At 45.2% G+C, this 19500-nt stretch overlaps 1 protein-coding gene across 3 annotated transcripts in view; it reads right to left on the bottom strand.

Moving 5' to 3' along the window:
* LOC308362510 (myosin phosphatase Rho interacting protein) overlaps nt 1-18798 on the bottom strand; it is a 39813-nt gene extending 21015 nt beyond the window's left edge. For all 3 annotated transcript variants that reach the window (XM_080835202.1, XM_080835203.1, XM_080835204.1), the window contains exons 1-8: nt 17923-18798; nt 12394-12471; nt 11938-12003; nt 6202-6353; nt 5698-5782; nt 5036-5204; nt 4157-4649; nt 1608-1737 (exon numbers count right to left, since the gene is read on the bottom strand). In XM_080835202.1, the coding sequence (XP_080691328.1) occupies nt 1608-1737; nt 4157-4649; nt 5036-5204; nt 5698-5782; nt 6202-6353; nt 11938-12003; nt 12394-12471; nt 17923-18045 (1296 nt within the window). In that variant the 5' untranslated portion in view covers nt 18046-18798. The remainder of the gene's footprint in view (nt 1-1607; nt 1738-4156; nt 4650-5035; nt 5205-5697; nt 5783-6201; nt 6354-11937; nt 12004-12393; nt 12472-17922) is intronic.
* Between the last annotated feature and the right edge of the window lie 702 nt (nt 18799-19500).

Here is a 19500-nt window from a genome sequence, read left to right as displayed (position 1 = left end):
TCACACTGACCCCTGAAATACATAACCTTGACTAAATAGGCCAGAGCAGACAAAAGGAAGGAAGAGCTGCAATTAAAGCCAAATCATCAGCACTTGTGTGTGTGTGTGTATATGCGTTTGTGTGCGTGCGTGTGTGTGTGTGTGTATGTGTGCGTGTGTGTGTTCTTGACACTAAAACAAATCTAAAACAATAATGCAGAATTAAAACAATAGGTTTATTCAATCACTGTTGACCTCTTGTCTATTTTCAAAATGAGAGACAATGTTTCATAGAATGAACGAGAGTGAGGTCATCTTTGGTTGCCATGTCTCCACTCTCCCCCACAGCATTCCATGGAGGGGAGTTGGTACAGCACCAGAGTAAAGACCAGCAGATGGACAGGAAGCACCAGTGTTCTGGTGTCGGAGAGATGGGATAATAAATGCCGTGTAACCTCAAGATTGGTATTGGTATCAGTTAGGGTCAGGTGATGGCTTGTACGTAAACAATATTTTTGGCATGTTGGGGAAAAATAAGGTTGATTGAAATTAAATCGTTTTGGTCTAAAGATAGTAGAAAGGAGTTCTTCCTGTATCAGAACTAGGCAACAGTGTGTTGACCCTGTATGCTCCAGGAAGGTGGTTTAAGGTGAATGCAACAGGCATCAGTGTTCGCCCACTAAGGTGAATGCGGGTACTGTATGTCCAACACAGGCAAGTCTATGATGGGCTGGTTGGTCCCAGACCTACTTGTGGAACCATCAATTATGGTCTAACATGCAGCTAACACAATTTCTAGACTCTAAGTTTTAGAAAAAAAAGGTAGTTTAACTTACAAACAAAACTTACCAAGCTAATCTTACAGTTTTAAAATGTATTTACCCCCCCCCCCAGTACCAACATGCTTTTTGCTGTTTTGCTGTTGCCCTTAGTTGGATACCAGACACACACACTGGATTGATCCATTTGTAACCCTGTAGACTTTGAAAAGCTGCCGGTATAGACAGAGAGCTGTTTAAACAAATAGTCAGTCTATATTATAGTACTTGGGTAACTTCACTGGGTGTAAAAGGATGTCCAGGAAGGTTGGGGGGGACCAGCTTAATATCTTATTCTGTTTTATTTTAATTTAAAATGGGCAGTAAATTCAGAGGCTATAGGCTATTAAGCACTGTGGCAGGCTACCGATCAAACAGGTATAGTCAGGTAGAAGCAGGTGTGGAAAGGTATATGACGCTATCTACAGGTATAGTCAGGTAGAAGCAGGTGTGGAAAGGTATATGACGCTATCTACGGGTAAAGTCAGGTAGAAGCAGGCGTGGAGAGGTATATGACGCTATCTACGGGTAAAGTCAGCTAGAAGCAGGCGTGGAGAGGTATATGATGCTATCTACAGGTAAAGTCAGGTAGAAGCAGGCGTGGAGAGGTATAAGATGCTATCTACAGGTATAGTCAGGTAGAAGCAGGTGTGTGCTGGTATTACTATTGTCACAGACAGGCATTATGCAAGAGCTGTGCAGGTGTATGTGGGCCAGGTGTATGTGGGCCAGGTGTATGCAGGCCACGTGTATGCAGGCCACGTGTATGCGGGCCAGGTGTATGCGGACCAGGTGGGGCTGGCTCTGTACCTCTCGGTGGAAGCGTCTACTCTCGCTGCGTCCCTGTCGGGCGGCGCTGCGGTCCGCCTCCTCCACCTCCATGCGCTCGGTGTTCTCCAGCTCCAGCGCCTCCAGCTTCTCGATGACGTTGGAGCGCCCGCTGCAGAGAAGAGGAGGGAGGAGAGGGGTAGTTAGTGGGAGACAGTCAACGATCAGCTCCTTGGACATTCCCATCATCCTTTGCTGCATTGGTGCATCACTGCTATTGAGATGCTGACAGCAGGATACTGTGCTACACGTATAGGAATGTTAAAATGTGAAGTATGAAAAATGCATTGTGTAAAGCTTTTAGATTCTGGATTTTTGACAGAGAATGGGGGTTAGCAATAAACACTACTCCACTGTTCACGGAACATCTGTAGATCTATTCATATAGCATGCTAGCACACATGAGTAAACGTATGGAGACATGAACACGACAGAAGTCACTTAGGAATCCACGGCCTTGGAGTAAGTAACAAAACAAATGGATAGATGATTCAAAACGAGCCTGGAAGGACAATAATTTGTCTTTGAAAAAGAGAGGGATGATATCTGTAATGTGATTGGCTGGTGGCTCAACTCAAAACTCCTGGTCATGCAGTGTCAACATTCACCTGCTGTGCTCCTGATTCCATAACCAGACCCCAGTGACAAACAGTGTTGGTTCAGATCCATAACCAAGCCAACCACACTAACAGGCAGGCTCCAACAAGCAGCAACACTACTCCCCGAGGAGTCACATGCTCTATACGCTTTGAGTGTCTGAACCCGATTCACCCTGCAGCCACAACACATCAAATTATACTCAGTATACTTCTTTGGCGAGGGCTGCGTCAGGTTTGGAAGCAGCACGTAATTGCTTTGCAGTGATTAGGGGCCAGAATGCTGTTTTTACACCAAACAAATAGCGTCTCCTCGTGTCCATGGTCTGCTTTGTTCAGATTCTTAAGCTGTAATAACTGAGGTATTCCAGCCATCCAATAAAAGCAAAGGGGTGTTCAAGAACAGAGCCAGTTTGACACATTTTCAGACAATGCTCTCTTTTCTTTTCTTTTTTTTCCCTCTTTGAAGAAAAGCATAAGGAATTTGGTTTACAGAGAACCAGTTGGAAATATTAAAATTCCCCCCCCCCCCCCTTTTTTATCTTGACCTTATTTGGGTTGTGGGGGGAGGGAGACAGACAAGACTGCCGGTCCTCCTTAAAAGGCAATGAGACAGCAACCCAGTGAGGTATTTGGGTCATGTGACCACTCGTCGTTTTATTGGCTGCCGGCCCTTGAGTGGCACAGCTCCCATAAACCCAAATTAAACCAAATAGAAGTTCTCTCTCTTTCTCTGTGTCTGATAGGCAGTCTCTCAGGTGGTCTGAAAAGCTGCATGGAGTTAGAGATGTTGGGGACTGTTGGAGAAGGGGAATGAGGGATATAATATTAGGAGGTTTTGGGGATAACGAAGGGAGGAGGACAAGGAGGGAGGAGGAGGGTATGCTGTTGCTTAAAGTGTCTAAGATAGACCATCACCCTCTTTGTTTGAAATGCCCCACTCTGGAGGCTTCTGACCTTTGACCTTAGGGAGAGGAGGAAACCCTGGGAGCCTGGGCCAAGCGCCGACTACAAAGAGTGTTTACAGAGACGCGTGTTTATCTTCAACATGGGCCCACGACGGAACGAGAGAAAGACAGAAAAAAAAAAGCGAAGCCACGATCAAGCAATGGGTCTGTCGGTGCATTAGCGACGCAGGCGAAAAGGGGCATTCTCGCTGCTGCGCAAGATGTTGGCCTAATAAGGTAGAATCGGTGTAGCCTCTAGAGTGGGTACTATCCTCTGTGAGCCTCATTGGCGCTGTCTGATCATTCCTAGAAAGGCCCTCATAGAGCTCCACTCGCCTCACTGCATGCCTTTAAAAGGAGAAGTGAAGAGAGAGAGAGAGAGAGAGAGAGAGAGAGATAGAGAAGGATGGCAAGAGAAGGATAGCGAGAGGATGAGAGGCAAGAAGACTGACAAGTACGGATATCTGTCTGAAATATAGACAGATAAAAGTGTGGAGATGATGGAGAAAGAGGAAAAATATGCAGAGAGGGAAAACACAGAAGGATATGGGTGGAGGGAGCAGGGATGGAAAGAGAAACACAGAGCCATGTAGAGAACAGCAAAAGCAGGATACACCCTCTGACCTCTCCGGGCTCAGGAACAGAGAGACCGATATGTGGAGATGAACACAGAAAGGGATGAACAAAGAGAGGGAGAGGGAGAGGGAGAGAGAGAGACTGTTGGATAGAGAGTGGGAAGAGAGACAGGGAAAGAGAGAGATCCCTTTTAGAGAATATAAAAGGGAGAAGGGAAGGAGAAAAATAAAACAAAGATGAGAGGAAAAGAGAGATTAAGAGATGAGGGACAGAGGGAAAGATACAGGATACCAACAATTGGGAAAACTGTCCCAATGTTCTGAGCAGAGGACAGAGAAAGATTAAGGACAGTAAAGCAAAGAGACAGTAAAAGTTCAACAGACAAGAGTTGTTTTGGGGACCCCCCTCTCACCTCCTCTCTGGGCTGAGGGGCGTCTCCTGTCCCTCGGGACTCTGCGCCCTGCTCCTTTTCTCTGCCTTGCGCGCCTCCGCCTCGAGGCGACGTGAGCGCGGCGTGTCATGGGCCCCGCGGCCGTGGTGGTGATTGTGATGGTGGACACCGCGCCCGGCACCTGGCTCGCCGGCGGCGGGGTGGCTGTCGCTGCTGGCCGCCGTGCTGCCACTGGCTTCCGAGTCCAGCGAGCTCATGGAACCGCTGATGTGCGAGCCGTTGGACAGCAGGCTGCTGCCCGAGGGGAAAGGGTCGCTGGGCGCCGGGGAGACGCAGCGTGGTACTCCGCCGCCACATGCCTCGCCGCCGAAGCTGTGGCGGCTGGACGAGCTGCCCGTCGGCGACAGGAGCTCGTGGGAGGGCACTGCTGCCGCGGAGGGGAAGGGGCTCCGGTCCACCTCGTCACCGTTCACGGAGCCCTGGTCCGAGTTATGGCTGACAAACGAGCCCTCACCTGCAGGGGGACACATCACCATTCATCACTCAGCAAATAAGAACACAATCAGGATAAAGAAGAATCGGCATAAAACCTGATTTACTATCAACAATCTACTTCCATTCCATCATGGTTCTATTTGCCATTATTGGTGTTACAACCTCCATCCTATATCGATAAAGCACACCATTCATCCATACATCAATCTAATGCACTGACATATATTAGGTGTTTTTTAAACAGGCAATCCACCTTCCAGAGTTTGGTAATAGGAAAACTTCCACATGATACAGCTGTAGCAGACCGTCAAAAGCAGCACAGGCAGGCCAACCGGTCCTACATGCACATGCTTGTCTGCCACAAACCTACACCCTCCAGCATACACCTGCCTGCAGAGTCCTTACCTGCGGTGGGGGACCCGAGGGACGCCATGTCAGGGGAGGACCACACCTGGCCCACGTCTGCCTCTCGGCTCTGCAGCTCCTCCTGCCAGATGATGGAGCTGGAGTCCGGAACCTTCTCTGCCTCTGGGATCCCTGAGCCCGGCACGGCCACTTTGGCTGGACCCGGTTCCTGAGGTGGACCGCAAGGCCAAAAACGTTACCCACAGGCTAAAGCTACTCAAATGTTGCAAACTAAAGAGGGGTAGACTGTGCAGTAAACTGTATCCAAAAGCACTGTTTCCCTTCTCCATGGTGCCTAACATTACAGGCAAACTTCATTTAAAAGAGCACTTTCATTGATACCATCAAACGTGGCAAGGCTGTTCAAAATACTCGGCATGAACACAGCTATTCAACCAACATACAATCATGATGGGGAAATACCAGAGCTACCACACATCAGTTAGCGCATCAGATGTGGCTTTGCGTAGTAGCTTCAATGTCAAACTCTTATCTCAACACAAACTATTTTAAATATTCCCCACCCCACAAACACAGCCGTGAACAGCTCTCAGTAGGCATAGCTTGTGTTTGACTTCATCACCAAAGAGCGTGTGTGTGGGTGTGTGTGAGTGTGTGTGTGTTGCCAGCAGCTGGAATAGCATCTGCGGGCTGCCTCTAACCTGGGATGTGGCGGGCTCCACCTTGCGTTTCTTTTTCTGGTTTTGCTTGTTGGTTCTTGGGTACACCACCAGCTGTTCGGTCCATCTGTAGGGACAAAGAAAGGGCAAGACTGAGGCGAGAACTAACCAATGCCTGTCTTTTAACCGGTCGGAGGTATGACTCACAACCTGTGGTGACAGACTTAAATTCTGAACATCACTTTATTTGTAATATAAAATACATTTATAAAACGCTATGCTTGCCCTTACAGTGCTCAAAATTGATTTAAACAGGATAAGTAGATGGTATTTCAGTTTTATATTCATTCAGAAGATCAGCACCAATTTCCTTGCTGATGTGAAAAATAGGGTAGCTTGTGGGATAACTAATTGTTCAGGTTTACAAACATGACTTAAGCCACAGATAATGGCCTCATTTCCTCCCTAAATCCCAGACATTGACATTTCAGACACTTAAGGTGAGCTATCCAATAAAGTACAGGCAAAGAGAGCTAATGTCCGCACCCATTGATAATCTCCTTGTTGTCTCCCCGGATGAAGTACTCCTGCTCCGGCGTCATGATGCATAAGGCGTTCTTCTGGCCGGTCTTGGGCTCGGCATCGATCACATCAGAGCAGAGGTTCATGTTGACCGTACCTTGAGGCAGTGTGCTGGGCTGCAAAAGGTCAGTGGCAAAACAAAGCTATTAGTCTGCCACTGGATTAATAGAGCCCCATTAGCAACGGAGACATGATATAGTTAGGTCATAGCTTGACAATGCTAGGCTTTGGAAAAGGCTTTGTGTGTGATTGGGCTTTGGCTGCCTGGCTCAAGTTAATTGGCTTATTAAAGGAACTGACCGGCTTAAGAGCAAAGTTGTGTGATTTCTCAGCGCTTTCTCGACAGAAAGGTTACTTGCAGAAAAACAGACAACACACAAGGGCGGCTGGGCGAGGTCTTGGGCTGACCACAGTGCTTAGAAGAAGGCAATCATAAAGCTCTGTTGTGACATGTCCAGAACTGGTGATCTATAAACCTGTTGCCCTTTGAAAAGGTCATGTCAAAAAAAAATGAGTGGACTGAGAATCTCCAAGCAAACTAACACCGGGGCATGTGACACACAACAGACTTCCTTTCTAATGGAGGAAATTCAAAAATCAATCCATGTCTACAATGTGTGTGTGTGTGTGTGTGTGTGTGTGTGTGTGTGTGTGTGTGTGTGTGTGTGTGTGTGTGTGTGTGCGTGCGCTTCACAAGGAGACTTGAAATGACACGTACATTCTTATCTGCCCCTACTGTAAGGTCACTCCGCGGTTATCAAAAATTTGCCATGGCAACAGGCGAAATCCTTTTGGTTCCAGGGCTTGCCGGCTGAATGGAGGAGGTGACAGCATAGAAAGCCAGGACTAAGCCTCTTTTGTGAGCAGGGGTAGGGGGGTTGGCAGCATGTCTGTATGTGTGTATGGGGGAGAGGGAAAGTGTGTGTGTGTGTGTGTGTGTGTGTGTGTGTGTGTGTGAAAGCATGTCTATGTAGTGGTGGGTTTAGAGGCTGGGCCGGCATGGCCATGCTTTTGCGCACTAACGCAAGGGGAGCGCTTGAATGTGTGCGGGACAGAGAGATTTCCACATTCCTCCGCCACAAAGAAGGAAAAAAAAAAGAAAGAAAAGAAACCCCTCTCAGAACGGCACATGTAAAATAACAAATACCGCTCGGGGGTATCCGACTCCCGACCACCAGGCTCCCACGACCCGTGAACCAGATCAGAGAAACCAGCGAGGCGTCCCGCTGAAGTTCCACTTTCTTGACTTTTTCCTCGCTCATAAAGCTATGAATCAAAGCCAAGCAATTGGGCACAGCTATTAGTCAATGCTGATGTCACTCGTGCCATTGGAGTCAGTTTTATCCATGACCATGCCATCTTGCCAACACATGATGGAGACCCAGTATGCCCATCAGGACCCTACAGTGTTTTCTTTCTCTCCTTTCCTTTCTCTTTCTCATCTGCTATCAGGCTTCTGCTGGCTGCAGATGTATAACAGGTGCCGTTCCCACCCCTGCCCCCCCACCCCCCCGATTCCTTTTATGGCCATTTTAAGTGATCCTGCTTTATTAAAAGCTGCCAGTAAACCCCAGAGACGTCCAAATATGGCAATTACAGTGTGTCACAGTTATAAACTGCAGCAGGACTCTTTCTGTTGCGCGAAAGAGAGAAAGAAAGAGGGCTGCTGGGAAGAGGAACAGAAAGGCAGGATGGGTAATCAGACACCAGGGGGTTGGGGGGGGGGTGTAGTGGGCAACAAAGAGTTTCACATCACTCTGTATTGAGAAGGCCGACAACATGAAACCGGTCTGGGTAACGGAGAGAAGAGTCTTCTCCTTGCCAGAATAACATCAGGCGTCTGCTGCTGAGCTCTGTGTTAGCGGCCCCACTGTGTGTGTGTGTGTGTGTGTGTGTTTGTGTGTGTGTGTCTGTGTGAGAGAGAGAGAGATGTCAGGCTTTACCTGATCTTACTTCAGAGCGAGCAGATAACACGAGTGAATCAGTCCCTCGTAACAATCTCCCAGACCACATATGGGCATGTGGTCGACCACATACCAAAGTTCTGCTCCGATTTACAGAGCTCTTTGGACTTTCTACACGGGGAGCAAATTCAAGAGCTCACAGATAAGACCTACAGATATGCACATGCACACACAGGTGGGCAGTGGTCAATTTGGCTCTGAGAAAATCAATGGTTAAGATGAGCTTATAGTTCTAGAGCATACCCAACAAGCCGTTTCCAGGGTGTCATAAGACTGTCGGGTGCTTTGTTGAGTTTTCCCACAGAACCTGAGCCTGAGTGATCTCCCCCAGGCAGAGTGAGAGAACTGAGAGCAAGAGAGAGAGAGAGAGAAAGAGAGAGAGAGATAGAGAGAGAGAGAGAGAGAGTCGGGCAGAGTGGGTGCACAGAACCTGCACTGGCAACCATACAAAAGGTCCCCTTCTGCCAAGTCTACCATTCATACATTTCAGTTCATCATGTATCCAATTTCACAACATGGGATCGAATCTTATATCCCTGCACTGCCCGAGACTTCTCTTGTCTTTTACGAAAAGTGTTTTCTATTTTTATGCTGATGGGAAATATTCAACGTCGTCACGGAAATAAGAGTACACCTAGCGGCAACTTGAAAAGATAAGGAGCCATGGAAAACACAAATGTATACAACTGCAGGGCAGTTCACAACTTTATTGCCTCATCACTGGGTCATTGTTAAGTCATTTAGAGTTTCCTCTCCCAGATAAGAAGGTGGGGAAAAACTAGCCCGATGTGACAAAAAGATCACTCAGTCTTCCCTGACAAGGTGAAGAGAGCTCTTTGGCTGTCGTTACAACGGTATGATTTAATTGGGTTTTCATTTTCCTCATGTCAATAATACCAGGCCAGACGTCTGTACTGCTTTCCCGTACAGGAAGTGATTGCTCCTCACGTCCTCTAGCTGTCTGTTCAGTCTGCACTAAAAAGAAAATCTCCTCTCAGCTCTGTTGATGGGAAACAAACATTTTGAGTGGACTCAGAATACAAACATAATGGCTCAGACTAAATCATAGACAATCCCAGCCAATCAGTGACGGAGATTCAGAAGCATGGAGGGGAGGGGTGTAATTCAATTGGCTGTAAAGCTCAACTTTTTGCTAAAACAAAACCCAATGGTCTTTTACTGGCTGCAAACATGACAACACATCATCTAGGTACAACTTTTTGAGGCGTCATGAACATGTGGCTGCCCAAATCGATTGTGGATCAGAAAGTGCACACTGAATTGAAAACCTTGTAATGAGGAAGCGTTTAACTTTAAGATTGAGGTTTTTTTTTTAAAATGCCAGTGGCAAGACGAGTCAGATGCCACGTCACCCGATACATATTATAGGCCATATACATCTGCCTCAACATGCAGTGGCCTTGATCATAAAATGCAGGGGGGGGGGGGGGGGAGGGGGGGGGGGGGGGGGGGGGGGGGGGGGGAGGGAGGGACTGGTTCCTCCAGCATCTCCGCTCCCACGTTGGCAGTTCCAATTCCTGGAAAAACTTCACCCACCTCAGGGAAGCTTCTAGAAGCCGCCTCGGCTTCGCCCCAAGCCTGCCTAAACGTCTCTTGTGTGATCAGGAGCAGAAGCTGTTTCCCTTCGTGCCACACAGAAGCCCTGGCTGCCCCCCTTGTGTCCTCCACACAGTTTGATTATTTGTTATCTTTTGGTGTTCTTTCTATATCCCTTGTTCCATCCCAGGTCTGGGTTCCGAAATAGGTATTGTGGTTAGGGGGGTAAGAGGTTGGAATGTAAACCTTTTGGCCATATTTGACATTTTCGTGTGGTTTTGGAGGGGCTTAGACTCTCTGACTATAGCACCGTCACTGACAGCGGCTGCTGAAGTTTCACCAAATATGGGCATTTTGAAGGAATGCTGCTCCGCTCTCGAGCTCCGTGTTCGGAGCATCTCCCATCGACAGCGGAAACAGCGCAGCAAAGGGCCTAAGAAGCAACGCATGTCTCACGCGGCAATATTTTCAGCTAGCACTGGGTAATTTGGTGGGGCGGGGGGTTCGGAGGCCTTGGAGCCGATGGGAAGCTTTGTTTTCACACACACGGATTAAGACATTTTTCTCCTCTGTCAGAGCAGTTATTTCATTTCCTATGAAATTATAGTGCCGACATAATTCATGCTTGAATGTTTAGATTTGGTCAAAATGAAAACCCAACAATTTCTCAATTGAACAGCTATGTGACGTCTTTCAGGCCAAGCGCTGCTCTTTGATGTCAAGTGATCCCCCCCCATCCCCCCTTAACCCCTCTACAGAAATCAAAAGATTTGCACTGCCAACTCAGAACAAAGCAAATCAATCCCAAATCTAAGGGAAATCTATTTAGTTGCTTTGATACCTGTTCTTGCTTGGGAGTCATGCGTGCTGCCGTCTATTCAATTCTCCTACTGGCATTAGTTAAAACCGTCCCGCTCTAATCTCATAAAGCAGAACAGTGCCACATCTATTACCACTGCCACAAACAACTCCGTGTGAGGACTTCGAAGAGTCTCCGAAACCACAGGCACATAGCTTCCTCCTGTTCATTAGTAGGACTTACTGCTCCACAAAACACCTCTGAACAAGAAAGCTGCCTCGGCTCACCTCTCCAGGTCATTCTGTAATCTTTTTCAAAACTCCCAATAGAGCCAGCTCTCGTGAGCCCAGCGCAACCCGCAAAACGATGTTTCAATTTCAGCTCTGGCCATGGAGGTGCTCCGAAAGACAATTTTTTCACCCTATTTTCCCTGACCCAGTTTCCAGGCCTCCCAGAGACTTCCCTTTAGCAGATGAAAAGGAGTCGTGAAAGACAATGAGGTCTGACAGCATTCTCATGGCTCAACAATGGGAGGAAAAGCCATATTGCTCTGAAGTGGTGATGGCTAAGCGAGCTCCAGCCACATGCTGGAAAACACCTCAATCTACACGTGGCCCTCACTTTAACTCCCAGGAGATCGCCTGCCACCCAAAAAACCATAACAAACACAAAAGAAAAGCCTCCTCTCTGAGGACAGACTCTCTCTGGTGTCTTGCGTGCAGCAATGTGCCTTTTAAGATGTTGCTGACCGGCCGGGTGAAGTTTGCATTAAGACACTAATAAGGTGACGGGAGTGCAGGGGAGGAAGAGAAGAGGGCATGTTTGTCTGGATGCTTTTGCACCGTGGGCGCCTCTCAAGAAAGCTCTCCATCTTCCTGACAGGCAGTCAGTATGTGGGCCTCACTGTTTACATACAAACGGCCTAATCTCCAGGCCGATGATTTGGTCGCCTGTGTCACATTCCAGCCAGACGAACGGCCTAGGCAGAGGGCACATTAACTCTGGCGCGTTGTTGTCGTCCTTCTTGCCCTCTCTCTCTCTCTCTCTCTCTCTCTCTCTCTCTCTCTCTCTCTCTCTCGTGACTTACTATTGGGGTGGAGCAACTTGAATGTCATGTGTAGATCCCTCCCCCAAACTAGTGGCATTTGAAGTGGCCAGTCCAGGTTCAGGCTAGTTTTGTGCTTTGTTATGTAAACAAAAATCAAACAGCTTTAGCTCAACTCTTAAAATTGAACTTGAACTTATTCTAGCAGTTTGTCTCAGTTGATAAAATATGCAAATAGTCTGTAAAGTGCGTATCAAAAGATGATAGCCAAGGACATTAAACAACAATAAAACCTGTTTCAGGTTTTAACACCCAAGGAGAAAAGTGGCTCTTACCGATTCGTCCAATGCAAAGCGTAGGCAGCCATGTTCGTAGAGCACAAAGAACCGCCGTTGCCATTTCTGCAATCAAATGAGAAAAGTTAAAGCCTAATTAAATCAGACTAGAACATTCCTTAACCTAAAAGTGTAGACCTCTGAGCTAAACAAGCTTAACGTGTGGTTGACCCATTCTTTCAAATAAACGTTATCTGTTGCAAGCAAAATCTACTATAGGGTTTGGGTGTTATTATTAGCTACTTTGCATTTGATTAGACAAGATGATTCCCCCAAATCCCTTTACAGCCTAAAACGCATCATCATTACCCTGGGCACTTTTAATAGTGGGCAACTTTAACACGATACATTCTGACCATGCCAAACTCGTACAGACAGTACAATACATCAAGTGTATAGAAAATGTGTGAAGCTTATTTCCCCAATTTCATACACATACCCCTACCCCCATCTTACCCGAGATCTTTGCATAGGATTGTCAAAGTCTGTTCCCTCTGGAGCCAAACACAGCCAGCCTCCATAAATAGGTTTGGCCTGGAAAAAAAGAAGCAGCAAGAGACAGATAGTAAATTAGGCAACGATTAAAACTACACACCAACTTTGTGAGAGATGCACTTAAGCATCAAGATGTTGCAGGCATTTCTCTCTCCCCCCATTTTTATAAGGGAGAGTTTTCAGTTTAGTTTCCACTGTAATATTTGGTCTGCTTTGGTCTCTGTGTATACTGATAAACACAGACTTTATTTGGTGAGGAACACAGTCGGAGTCAACACTATTTCATTTCAACGGTAATACACTCACAGACATGTTAAGGTGACATTTAATCATGATGACAAGCCCATGGAAACAAGGCCATTTTTTAATTGTTAACAGGAAAAATGAAAAGTGTCATACTGCAACTTGAAGGTAGCAGGCAGGTTTCGCCCACCATTAGCGCTTCATAAAAGCTTACGATGATCTAAATGTATGGCTCTGGCCTACAGCCAACACTGAACCGGGAAAGAATATTTTGCCTGAGGATCCCAAACAAGCGTCCCACCTGCCATGAAGACAGGTAATTTACAACCACAGGACCACAATCTGAGTGACAGTACTTAATTTTCCTCTTGCTGCAGATAGTCCATCAAGAACTGATTTATTTCTCACTGCTGCATAAAAAAAAAACATCCTCAGCAAAGGAGTGGGGGAGTCAACGAAAGCCTTGCATGAGAACTTTAAGGGAGAGAGAACAGCGTGGCCTGCAAAATATTAACCTTAACAACAAGTGTTATTGCACAGTGGTTCAATGGTTCATCTTGCAAAGTTTTAGTGTTAGTCATTCGACTGTTGGGAAAGGGAATATCTCAACAAGAAACGTCCGAAATAAAATAACTGCTTACTGCCCATTAGCAACTTGTGGAAAACTTAAATGTAAAACTGGATTACGCCAGGGATCAACCTCCAGTTTGTGGTTGTGTGCACACCTGACAAGCCTCTGAGATTTAAAATAGCTCACAGATTTTGCCCGATTAACTAATTTTCTCCAGGCCTCTTCCTCTAAAAATAAAGAAGAGGAGGGGATAAGAAAGAAGAAAAAAAACAGCTAGAGAAAAACAAAACAAAAACACATCTGGTCCCATAGCATGCGGTGCTGGGGAGCAGCGGAGCCAGGAGAGGTCCGCCACGCCCTGTTCTTCCTCCACACATTGAAGACCAGCTTCCTCTCTGCCAGAACTCCTGTAACCCCATGGCCCTCCAGTCGGCATCGGGTTTAACTTCCAATTTCCTCCCGGGCCGAAGCTCATGGAGGAGGGGGGAGAGCAGGGGGTGAGGGGGTTGGAGGATTGAAAGAAAGGGGCGCAGGCCGGTCCCTGCGGACCGCTTTATCCCAGCATCCACCTCACCTCTGGTTGCACTCACAAGGCCTCCGTTAGCGCACAGCAACCTCCCCCTCCCCCCTTTCCCCAAATGTCCCATGTCCCATGTCCCACGTCCTGACCCCTCCCCATCACTGCCAAAGACAGAGCAGAAGCTTCAGAAGTGGGAGTGACCTCTGAGAAACTCTTGCTCTGGTTTCCCAACCCACACTTCCTTTCACAAGCCCCCCACCCCCCTTACACACGCACGTCCACACACACACACACACACACACACACACACACACACACACACACACACACACACACACGCACACAACTTCCCTCAGCTGACTCCCATCTTCGCCTGCCTCCAACCACTCCGAGAGCATAGACATAGTAGTTACAGAATATAGAATGACAGGGACTAGGCTATCTGGTCTTAATTACCAAACAGGCTGCCCGCTGAGGACCAAACAGCTCATGTTCAAAACAACAAAATAAGATGTTCAAAACAAAGTCACTCTACAACCACTCCAGCCTATAACACTGAGGTAGGGTTTGAGTTTTGTTTTTTACTTTGCCAAACCACAACATGCTGTAGGATCCTCTGTCTACAGTGGTAGTCTGCCTTTACTGACTGTCATTGATATAGGACTTTCAAAAACATCACAGCAAAATAGGATGGCATATGAAGACCTAACTACTTATCTAATGTTTACAAAATATAATGTCCTTTCAAATGGCATCAATTCCACAGAATAGTAATTGACTTCCACTGCCATTTGATTGTGCATTCCTGTATCACTGAGTATAATGGAAGTGCCTGCATGTGCATCTGATGCCTAATGGGCATCACCCCATTATTCGATCCAGTCTTGAAACGATGGTCAATACAGTCCTACTAATTAAGCCTGACAGAGAAGAGCAGGTGCCATTCATCAAGCAAGTTTTCACTTATTAGGAAAAAAAGTGGTCAGTATCAGACCTACGACATGATCTGATCAGCAGCTCACAAGTGCATAACCTTTGCACTTGCTACCATTCTGGCTAACGGTTAGGTTTTTTGTTCTTACTGTAACACATTAGACTAGGCTTGAGTTTCTGCTGAACTGAAGTCAAAACTTAAATCATTCCATCCAAAATAATGTTACTGAGTGCTACCGTACTCCTAATGGACAAACAATGAAAATAAAAGCTCTCTCAAATTCTTCCTGTACGGGATAATTGTAGTGTTGATGTATTAGTGTATAGTGTTTTTCAATCGATTACTTTCCAGCAATGCATTTTTGAGATCCCGATTACGGAAACTGAATTTTCTTTTTTGATTACTCTTTTGCAAACCAAAGGTTGCAGCTTGTGCCGACACCGTTTCTGAGCCTTAAAGTGACCCTTTGCTTCGTCCCAGGGGGATTATCCGGTAATGCAATCCATTAGGATGACTCAGGAGGTAGCACAGGGAAAGGGTTAAGTGGTGCTAATCACACACAGTATAGCAACTATGCACGTGTACGGGAAGATGCTGACGTTGCTTTTCAGACCTTAAGCCACATTCAAAAAAGCCATCTGGTCCAATTGCATGAGACCCATTAAGAAACTATAGCTGCTGTTGGGCCTGGGAAATCTCCCCCAATTCACAACATGTATGTGTTTTTGGAGAGAGGATGGGGTTAATGTTCGTCAACGTGATCATTAAATCGGACCCCCTGTGAGGGTTGATCTTTCAGATGAGGTTTTCCAAGGCTTTCGACCTCTGAAAGTGTTTCTTCAAGGCAGAGGTGCAGTGTAGGATTATGTACAGATAAACAGAGAACACGATGACAGCAGATGCAGAAGTCCAGAGCGTGAAACGTCCTCAGCGCACTTCTTCTCCCCTCTCATCTGTTCAGTGATATGGCCAACGCCTTATACAGAGCTGTCAGTGGCTTGACCCATCGCAACAGGTAGTGCGCTTCAGACGACTTTGAAGTGCTGTCTGGACAATATCCTGGATTTGTTGCAATACTGAAGAGCCTTAGCCAATGGCAAAGCAAAAGAATTAAGGTCTCTAGAGATCCAGACACAATTACCACAGTGCGCTTAGTCAATGCAGTGTTTTAGGATGCCAACTAAGGGCAATGTCACCTAGACTTAAGCATTTGAAAGCAAGCAAGAAATAGCCTATACGATTGGCAAAACAGTAAAGCCATTACGTGCGAATGCTCAGTGTCATTAAAATTAGAGCCCCTTTCTTGAAGAAAGCTGTAAAAAAGAAATAAATGAAAGTAGCTGAAGGTTAATTCTAGCTTTTAACAACAAGTTGAACCTCATCCAAGAAATCGGAGGGATACTTGAGAGTACAAACTCAACAACTCAGCACATGATTGAGCTTGATTTAACTTTTAACCTTTATTTATAAATAAGGAAAACAGGAAACTGCTCTATTAACATCCTATAATTCAAAAGGCTAAATTAGCCAAATATGGCAGGGGTGACTACTAGAACTTGGGGAAAAAATACTGAATGCCGATATTTTTCGGCACAATATTATATCAATACAGTGGCACCAAGTCTTGTGATATTAATTCATGAAATATTATGATTTGAGTTTGATTATGAGATTATTTTGATACATACGTCTACTCTGATAACATTGCTATCAAGACCACAAGATGGCACAAGGCCTCGTTCTTCTCTTGCGTGAATTTGAAAAGAAGTCGAGTGCAAATGTACTGCGTCACAGTGGCTGCAGAGACTCCCAGTACACAAAACTTAATATATGGGAGAAATAAATTGCAACGCAGGCTAGGCTAAATATTAGGCTAGATACTGCCTTTTTTATTCATTCCATGGATACATTTTATGGTTTTGGATTTTACTAAATAAACACTGCATAAACTGGTGCAGACACCTAATACAGGTTTCTTCTAAAGGAAATCCTCTGTTCGGACATGCCGCCCAACTAAACTCATAGAATTTAACAGATGAGAGGTTGTGTCTACAAATGCACAATTGCACAATTAAGTCTACTGTTGCTTTGAAAACTCAGACAAATCAATCTGACTTGTGAACGACACAGTTTATCATTGCAAGTACAGATGGATGCCTCTGCTCAAGACCATTATCCTGCTGTAGTCGAACAGGCAAGAGCCGCCAACTAGTGAATAATTAAAGTCGGCGGGGCAAACAGCCATAGCGTTGCTGGGAACCTTCTGTATACCTTCAGGTGGAATTATAGCACAACTGCTCTCACAAACAAGTTTCCCCGCCAAAACATCTGCACTTGGTGTTTAAAGGCAGGGAGTGTAAATGCCACTCTCAGCTCCTGTTGCGAAGTAACTTTGCCACGGGCTGTCAACTGCCAAAAGTGGAAAAAATGCTGAGTGGAGACGACTGTTGGTTTTGAAGTACTGAGGTCCCCCCCATATCTGTAGAAACATTCCACTCACTTTTCTACAAAGCATTGGAGATAGATTGCATCTGCTAGACATAGATTGCAAGCTGCCTTTAAACAGTGAAAACATCAGCAAAGATTTGTGACTTTAGTAACACATTAGATAGCACCTCTTATTTAACAAAGGCTGCCTGTTTGTGTGATTAAATCCTTGTTTTTAAAACAAAACAATAACTGTATCATTACCTATTAGCCCCATCACCTTTACCTTGTACTCTCAGCACACAGATCTATCAGAACTTAATTTTTCTCAGTCTAAATAGTCCTTGTTCTAGTTATTAACTCTGATTTAAACTATAAGAGTTTATTATGACTTCATATCGGACGTACACCATGAAGGTATAACGCACAGCCGAAGAGGAAGCACTTTTGCTAGCCATAACCGACTGCGATAGCCATACTTAATGACAAGCAATCATCTTATAACACCGAGATCACTTAGAAGTCTAGCTGTCAAAAACTTGAGGTTGCCTGGAACTTTAAGGTGGCAGCGCTGTGGGTAAAATACCGACACCTACGCTTGCAATGTCACTTTTAACATAAAATGCACATCTTTTCAACTTATCATCTGGAAGCCGATAATGGTTACAAAATTTCACATAATGGGGTGGCAACTATGTTCATGCTGTTACAATGTTGCATGTCTCTAGAATGCTTGGAATTTAAGAGTAGCTTTTACATGTTAAAAATCGTGGACCAGGACAACAAATTATTTACCTGGTTCAGATCTTGGTCGGTCAACAGATGAAGCTCCCGAGGTTTGAAGCAGTTTTGACATTTACTTTTATTGAAAATGTTCGCTTGGAATTTCCTGCAGGGGTTCTCTTTAGCGGTGGACATCGTAGTTTTCCTTTTAGTCCGATGACTCTATATTTGACTGTTCCAATAGCCTAGATTAAATCACTCCGTTAATATCTTGTAACTAGTCTATTTATCCCATTCGAATGAAGGACTCTGATCCCATGCATGATCCAAACCGCGGGGTTAGTGTGATCTTCTGCTTCTTTAAAATGTTATTGTTGTGAGATTGCGCTTCGGAATGTATTAATGATTTAGCTATATTTCCCAGTAATCGATAGCTAGCTTGCAAGCTAGCTACCTTGTCTGTTATATGCTGCTTAGTCCATGGCCTGTCCCCACAAAGCCAGAAGGGAGCGATTAACAAGCCAGTTTGTAATCAATACTGTTACCAAGCAAGCAGTAAACAAAGCAATTCCCAATTCCTTAACAAGTAATATCGAGCGCTGAAATTTCAGTGTCCATGGGAAAAATAAAGGAATCCCATTTCTAAAAACACATAATTGAGGTGGGGTTCGTCAATTCCAATGGTAGCAATTGCTCATTACGAAGTTTACCACCGCTTCTTCATGAGCTAGCAAGTTAGCTCGCTACAGAAATTTCTGCTGGTTGTTTCGCAAGGTTGTGCAGCTCCCAAATCCCGGTCCTCGTTTCATTTTACCTCCCGTCGCAAAAACAAAATACACACCAGGCAGTCCAACAGAACGAGTCTATAAAATCAGTATTTATCATATTTTTTTCTACAGCTAACTAGCGACGTTCCATAGTAGCCTGTATTTTCTCCCCTTTTTTCGGGCTAGTTCTTTCCCAATGGAGGGAGGTCGCGAGCACACAGATTTGCGACTGAAATTTCATTGTATCTCGCGAGACTACTCCCGAACGCCATCTTGCACATAATGACATGGGAGGGGGAGTATTATTTCAAAGCTCGGTTAATCATAGACTGTATTTAATACTGTCAACGCCTTTAGATGTTTTTATTATTATTATTTCTTATATGTAAGAACGAATATAACGTATATGTTTTAATATAGAGGGGAGAACCTTGGTTGGGCTATTTTTTTCTGGGAGAATATGTTTGGCCTAACGTTTTCATGTAGAACACATTAAAGTGCAATTTAATTGTTGTCAGTGGAGTTAGCAATGTGTCATTCAGGTTCATCCTATAAATGGCATGTATGTAAATTACTTGTCTCAACAACTAAATAGGCTGACATAGCCTAATAGATTTATGAAAACAATTAGATTAAAATCGATCGTAATTTCTTAAATGTTTATTATTATCATTGTTGTGGTAGCCTCACACAATTTGGTTTACATAACATACTTTGCTTTTGTCAATTCCTCTTGCAATTTTAGTTTCTCCAGTTCTCTACAAAGAGTGTATTGCAAAGTGTTTAAGGTCATGCACACAAATGCTATCACTGACAGTTGTCATGCCCAAGATACTATTCATACAACATGTATGCAAAAAAAACTTGAGTCAGCTACAGTCTA

The sequence above is a fragment of the Sprattus sprattus genome (assembly GCF_963457725.1).
Source record: "Sprattus sprattus genome assembly, chromosome: 3".
Lineage (NCBI taxonomy): Eukaryota > Metazoa > Chordata > Actinopteri > Clupeiformes > Clupeidae > Sprattus > Sprattus sprattus.
The sequence above is the reverse complement of the archived record's forward strand: the minus strand, read 5'-3'. Positions and strand labels throughout refer to the sequence as shown.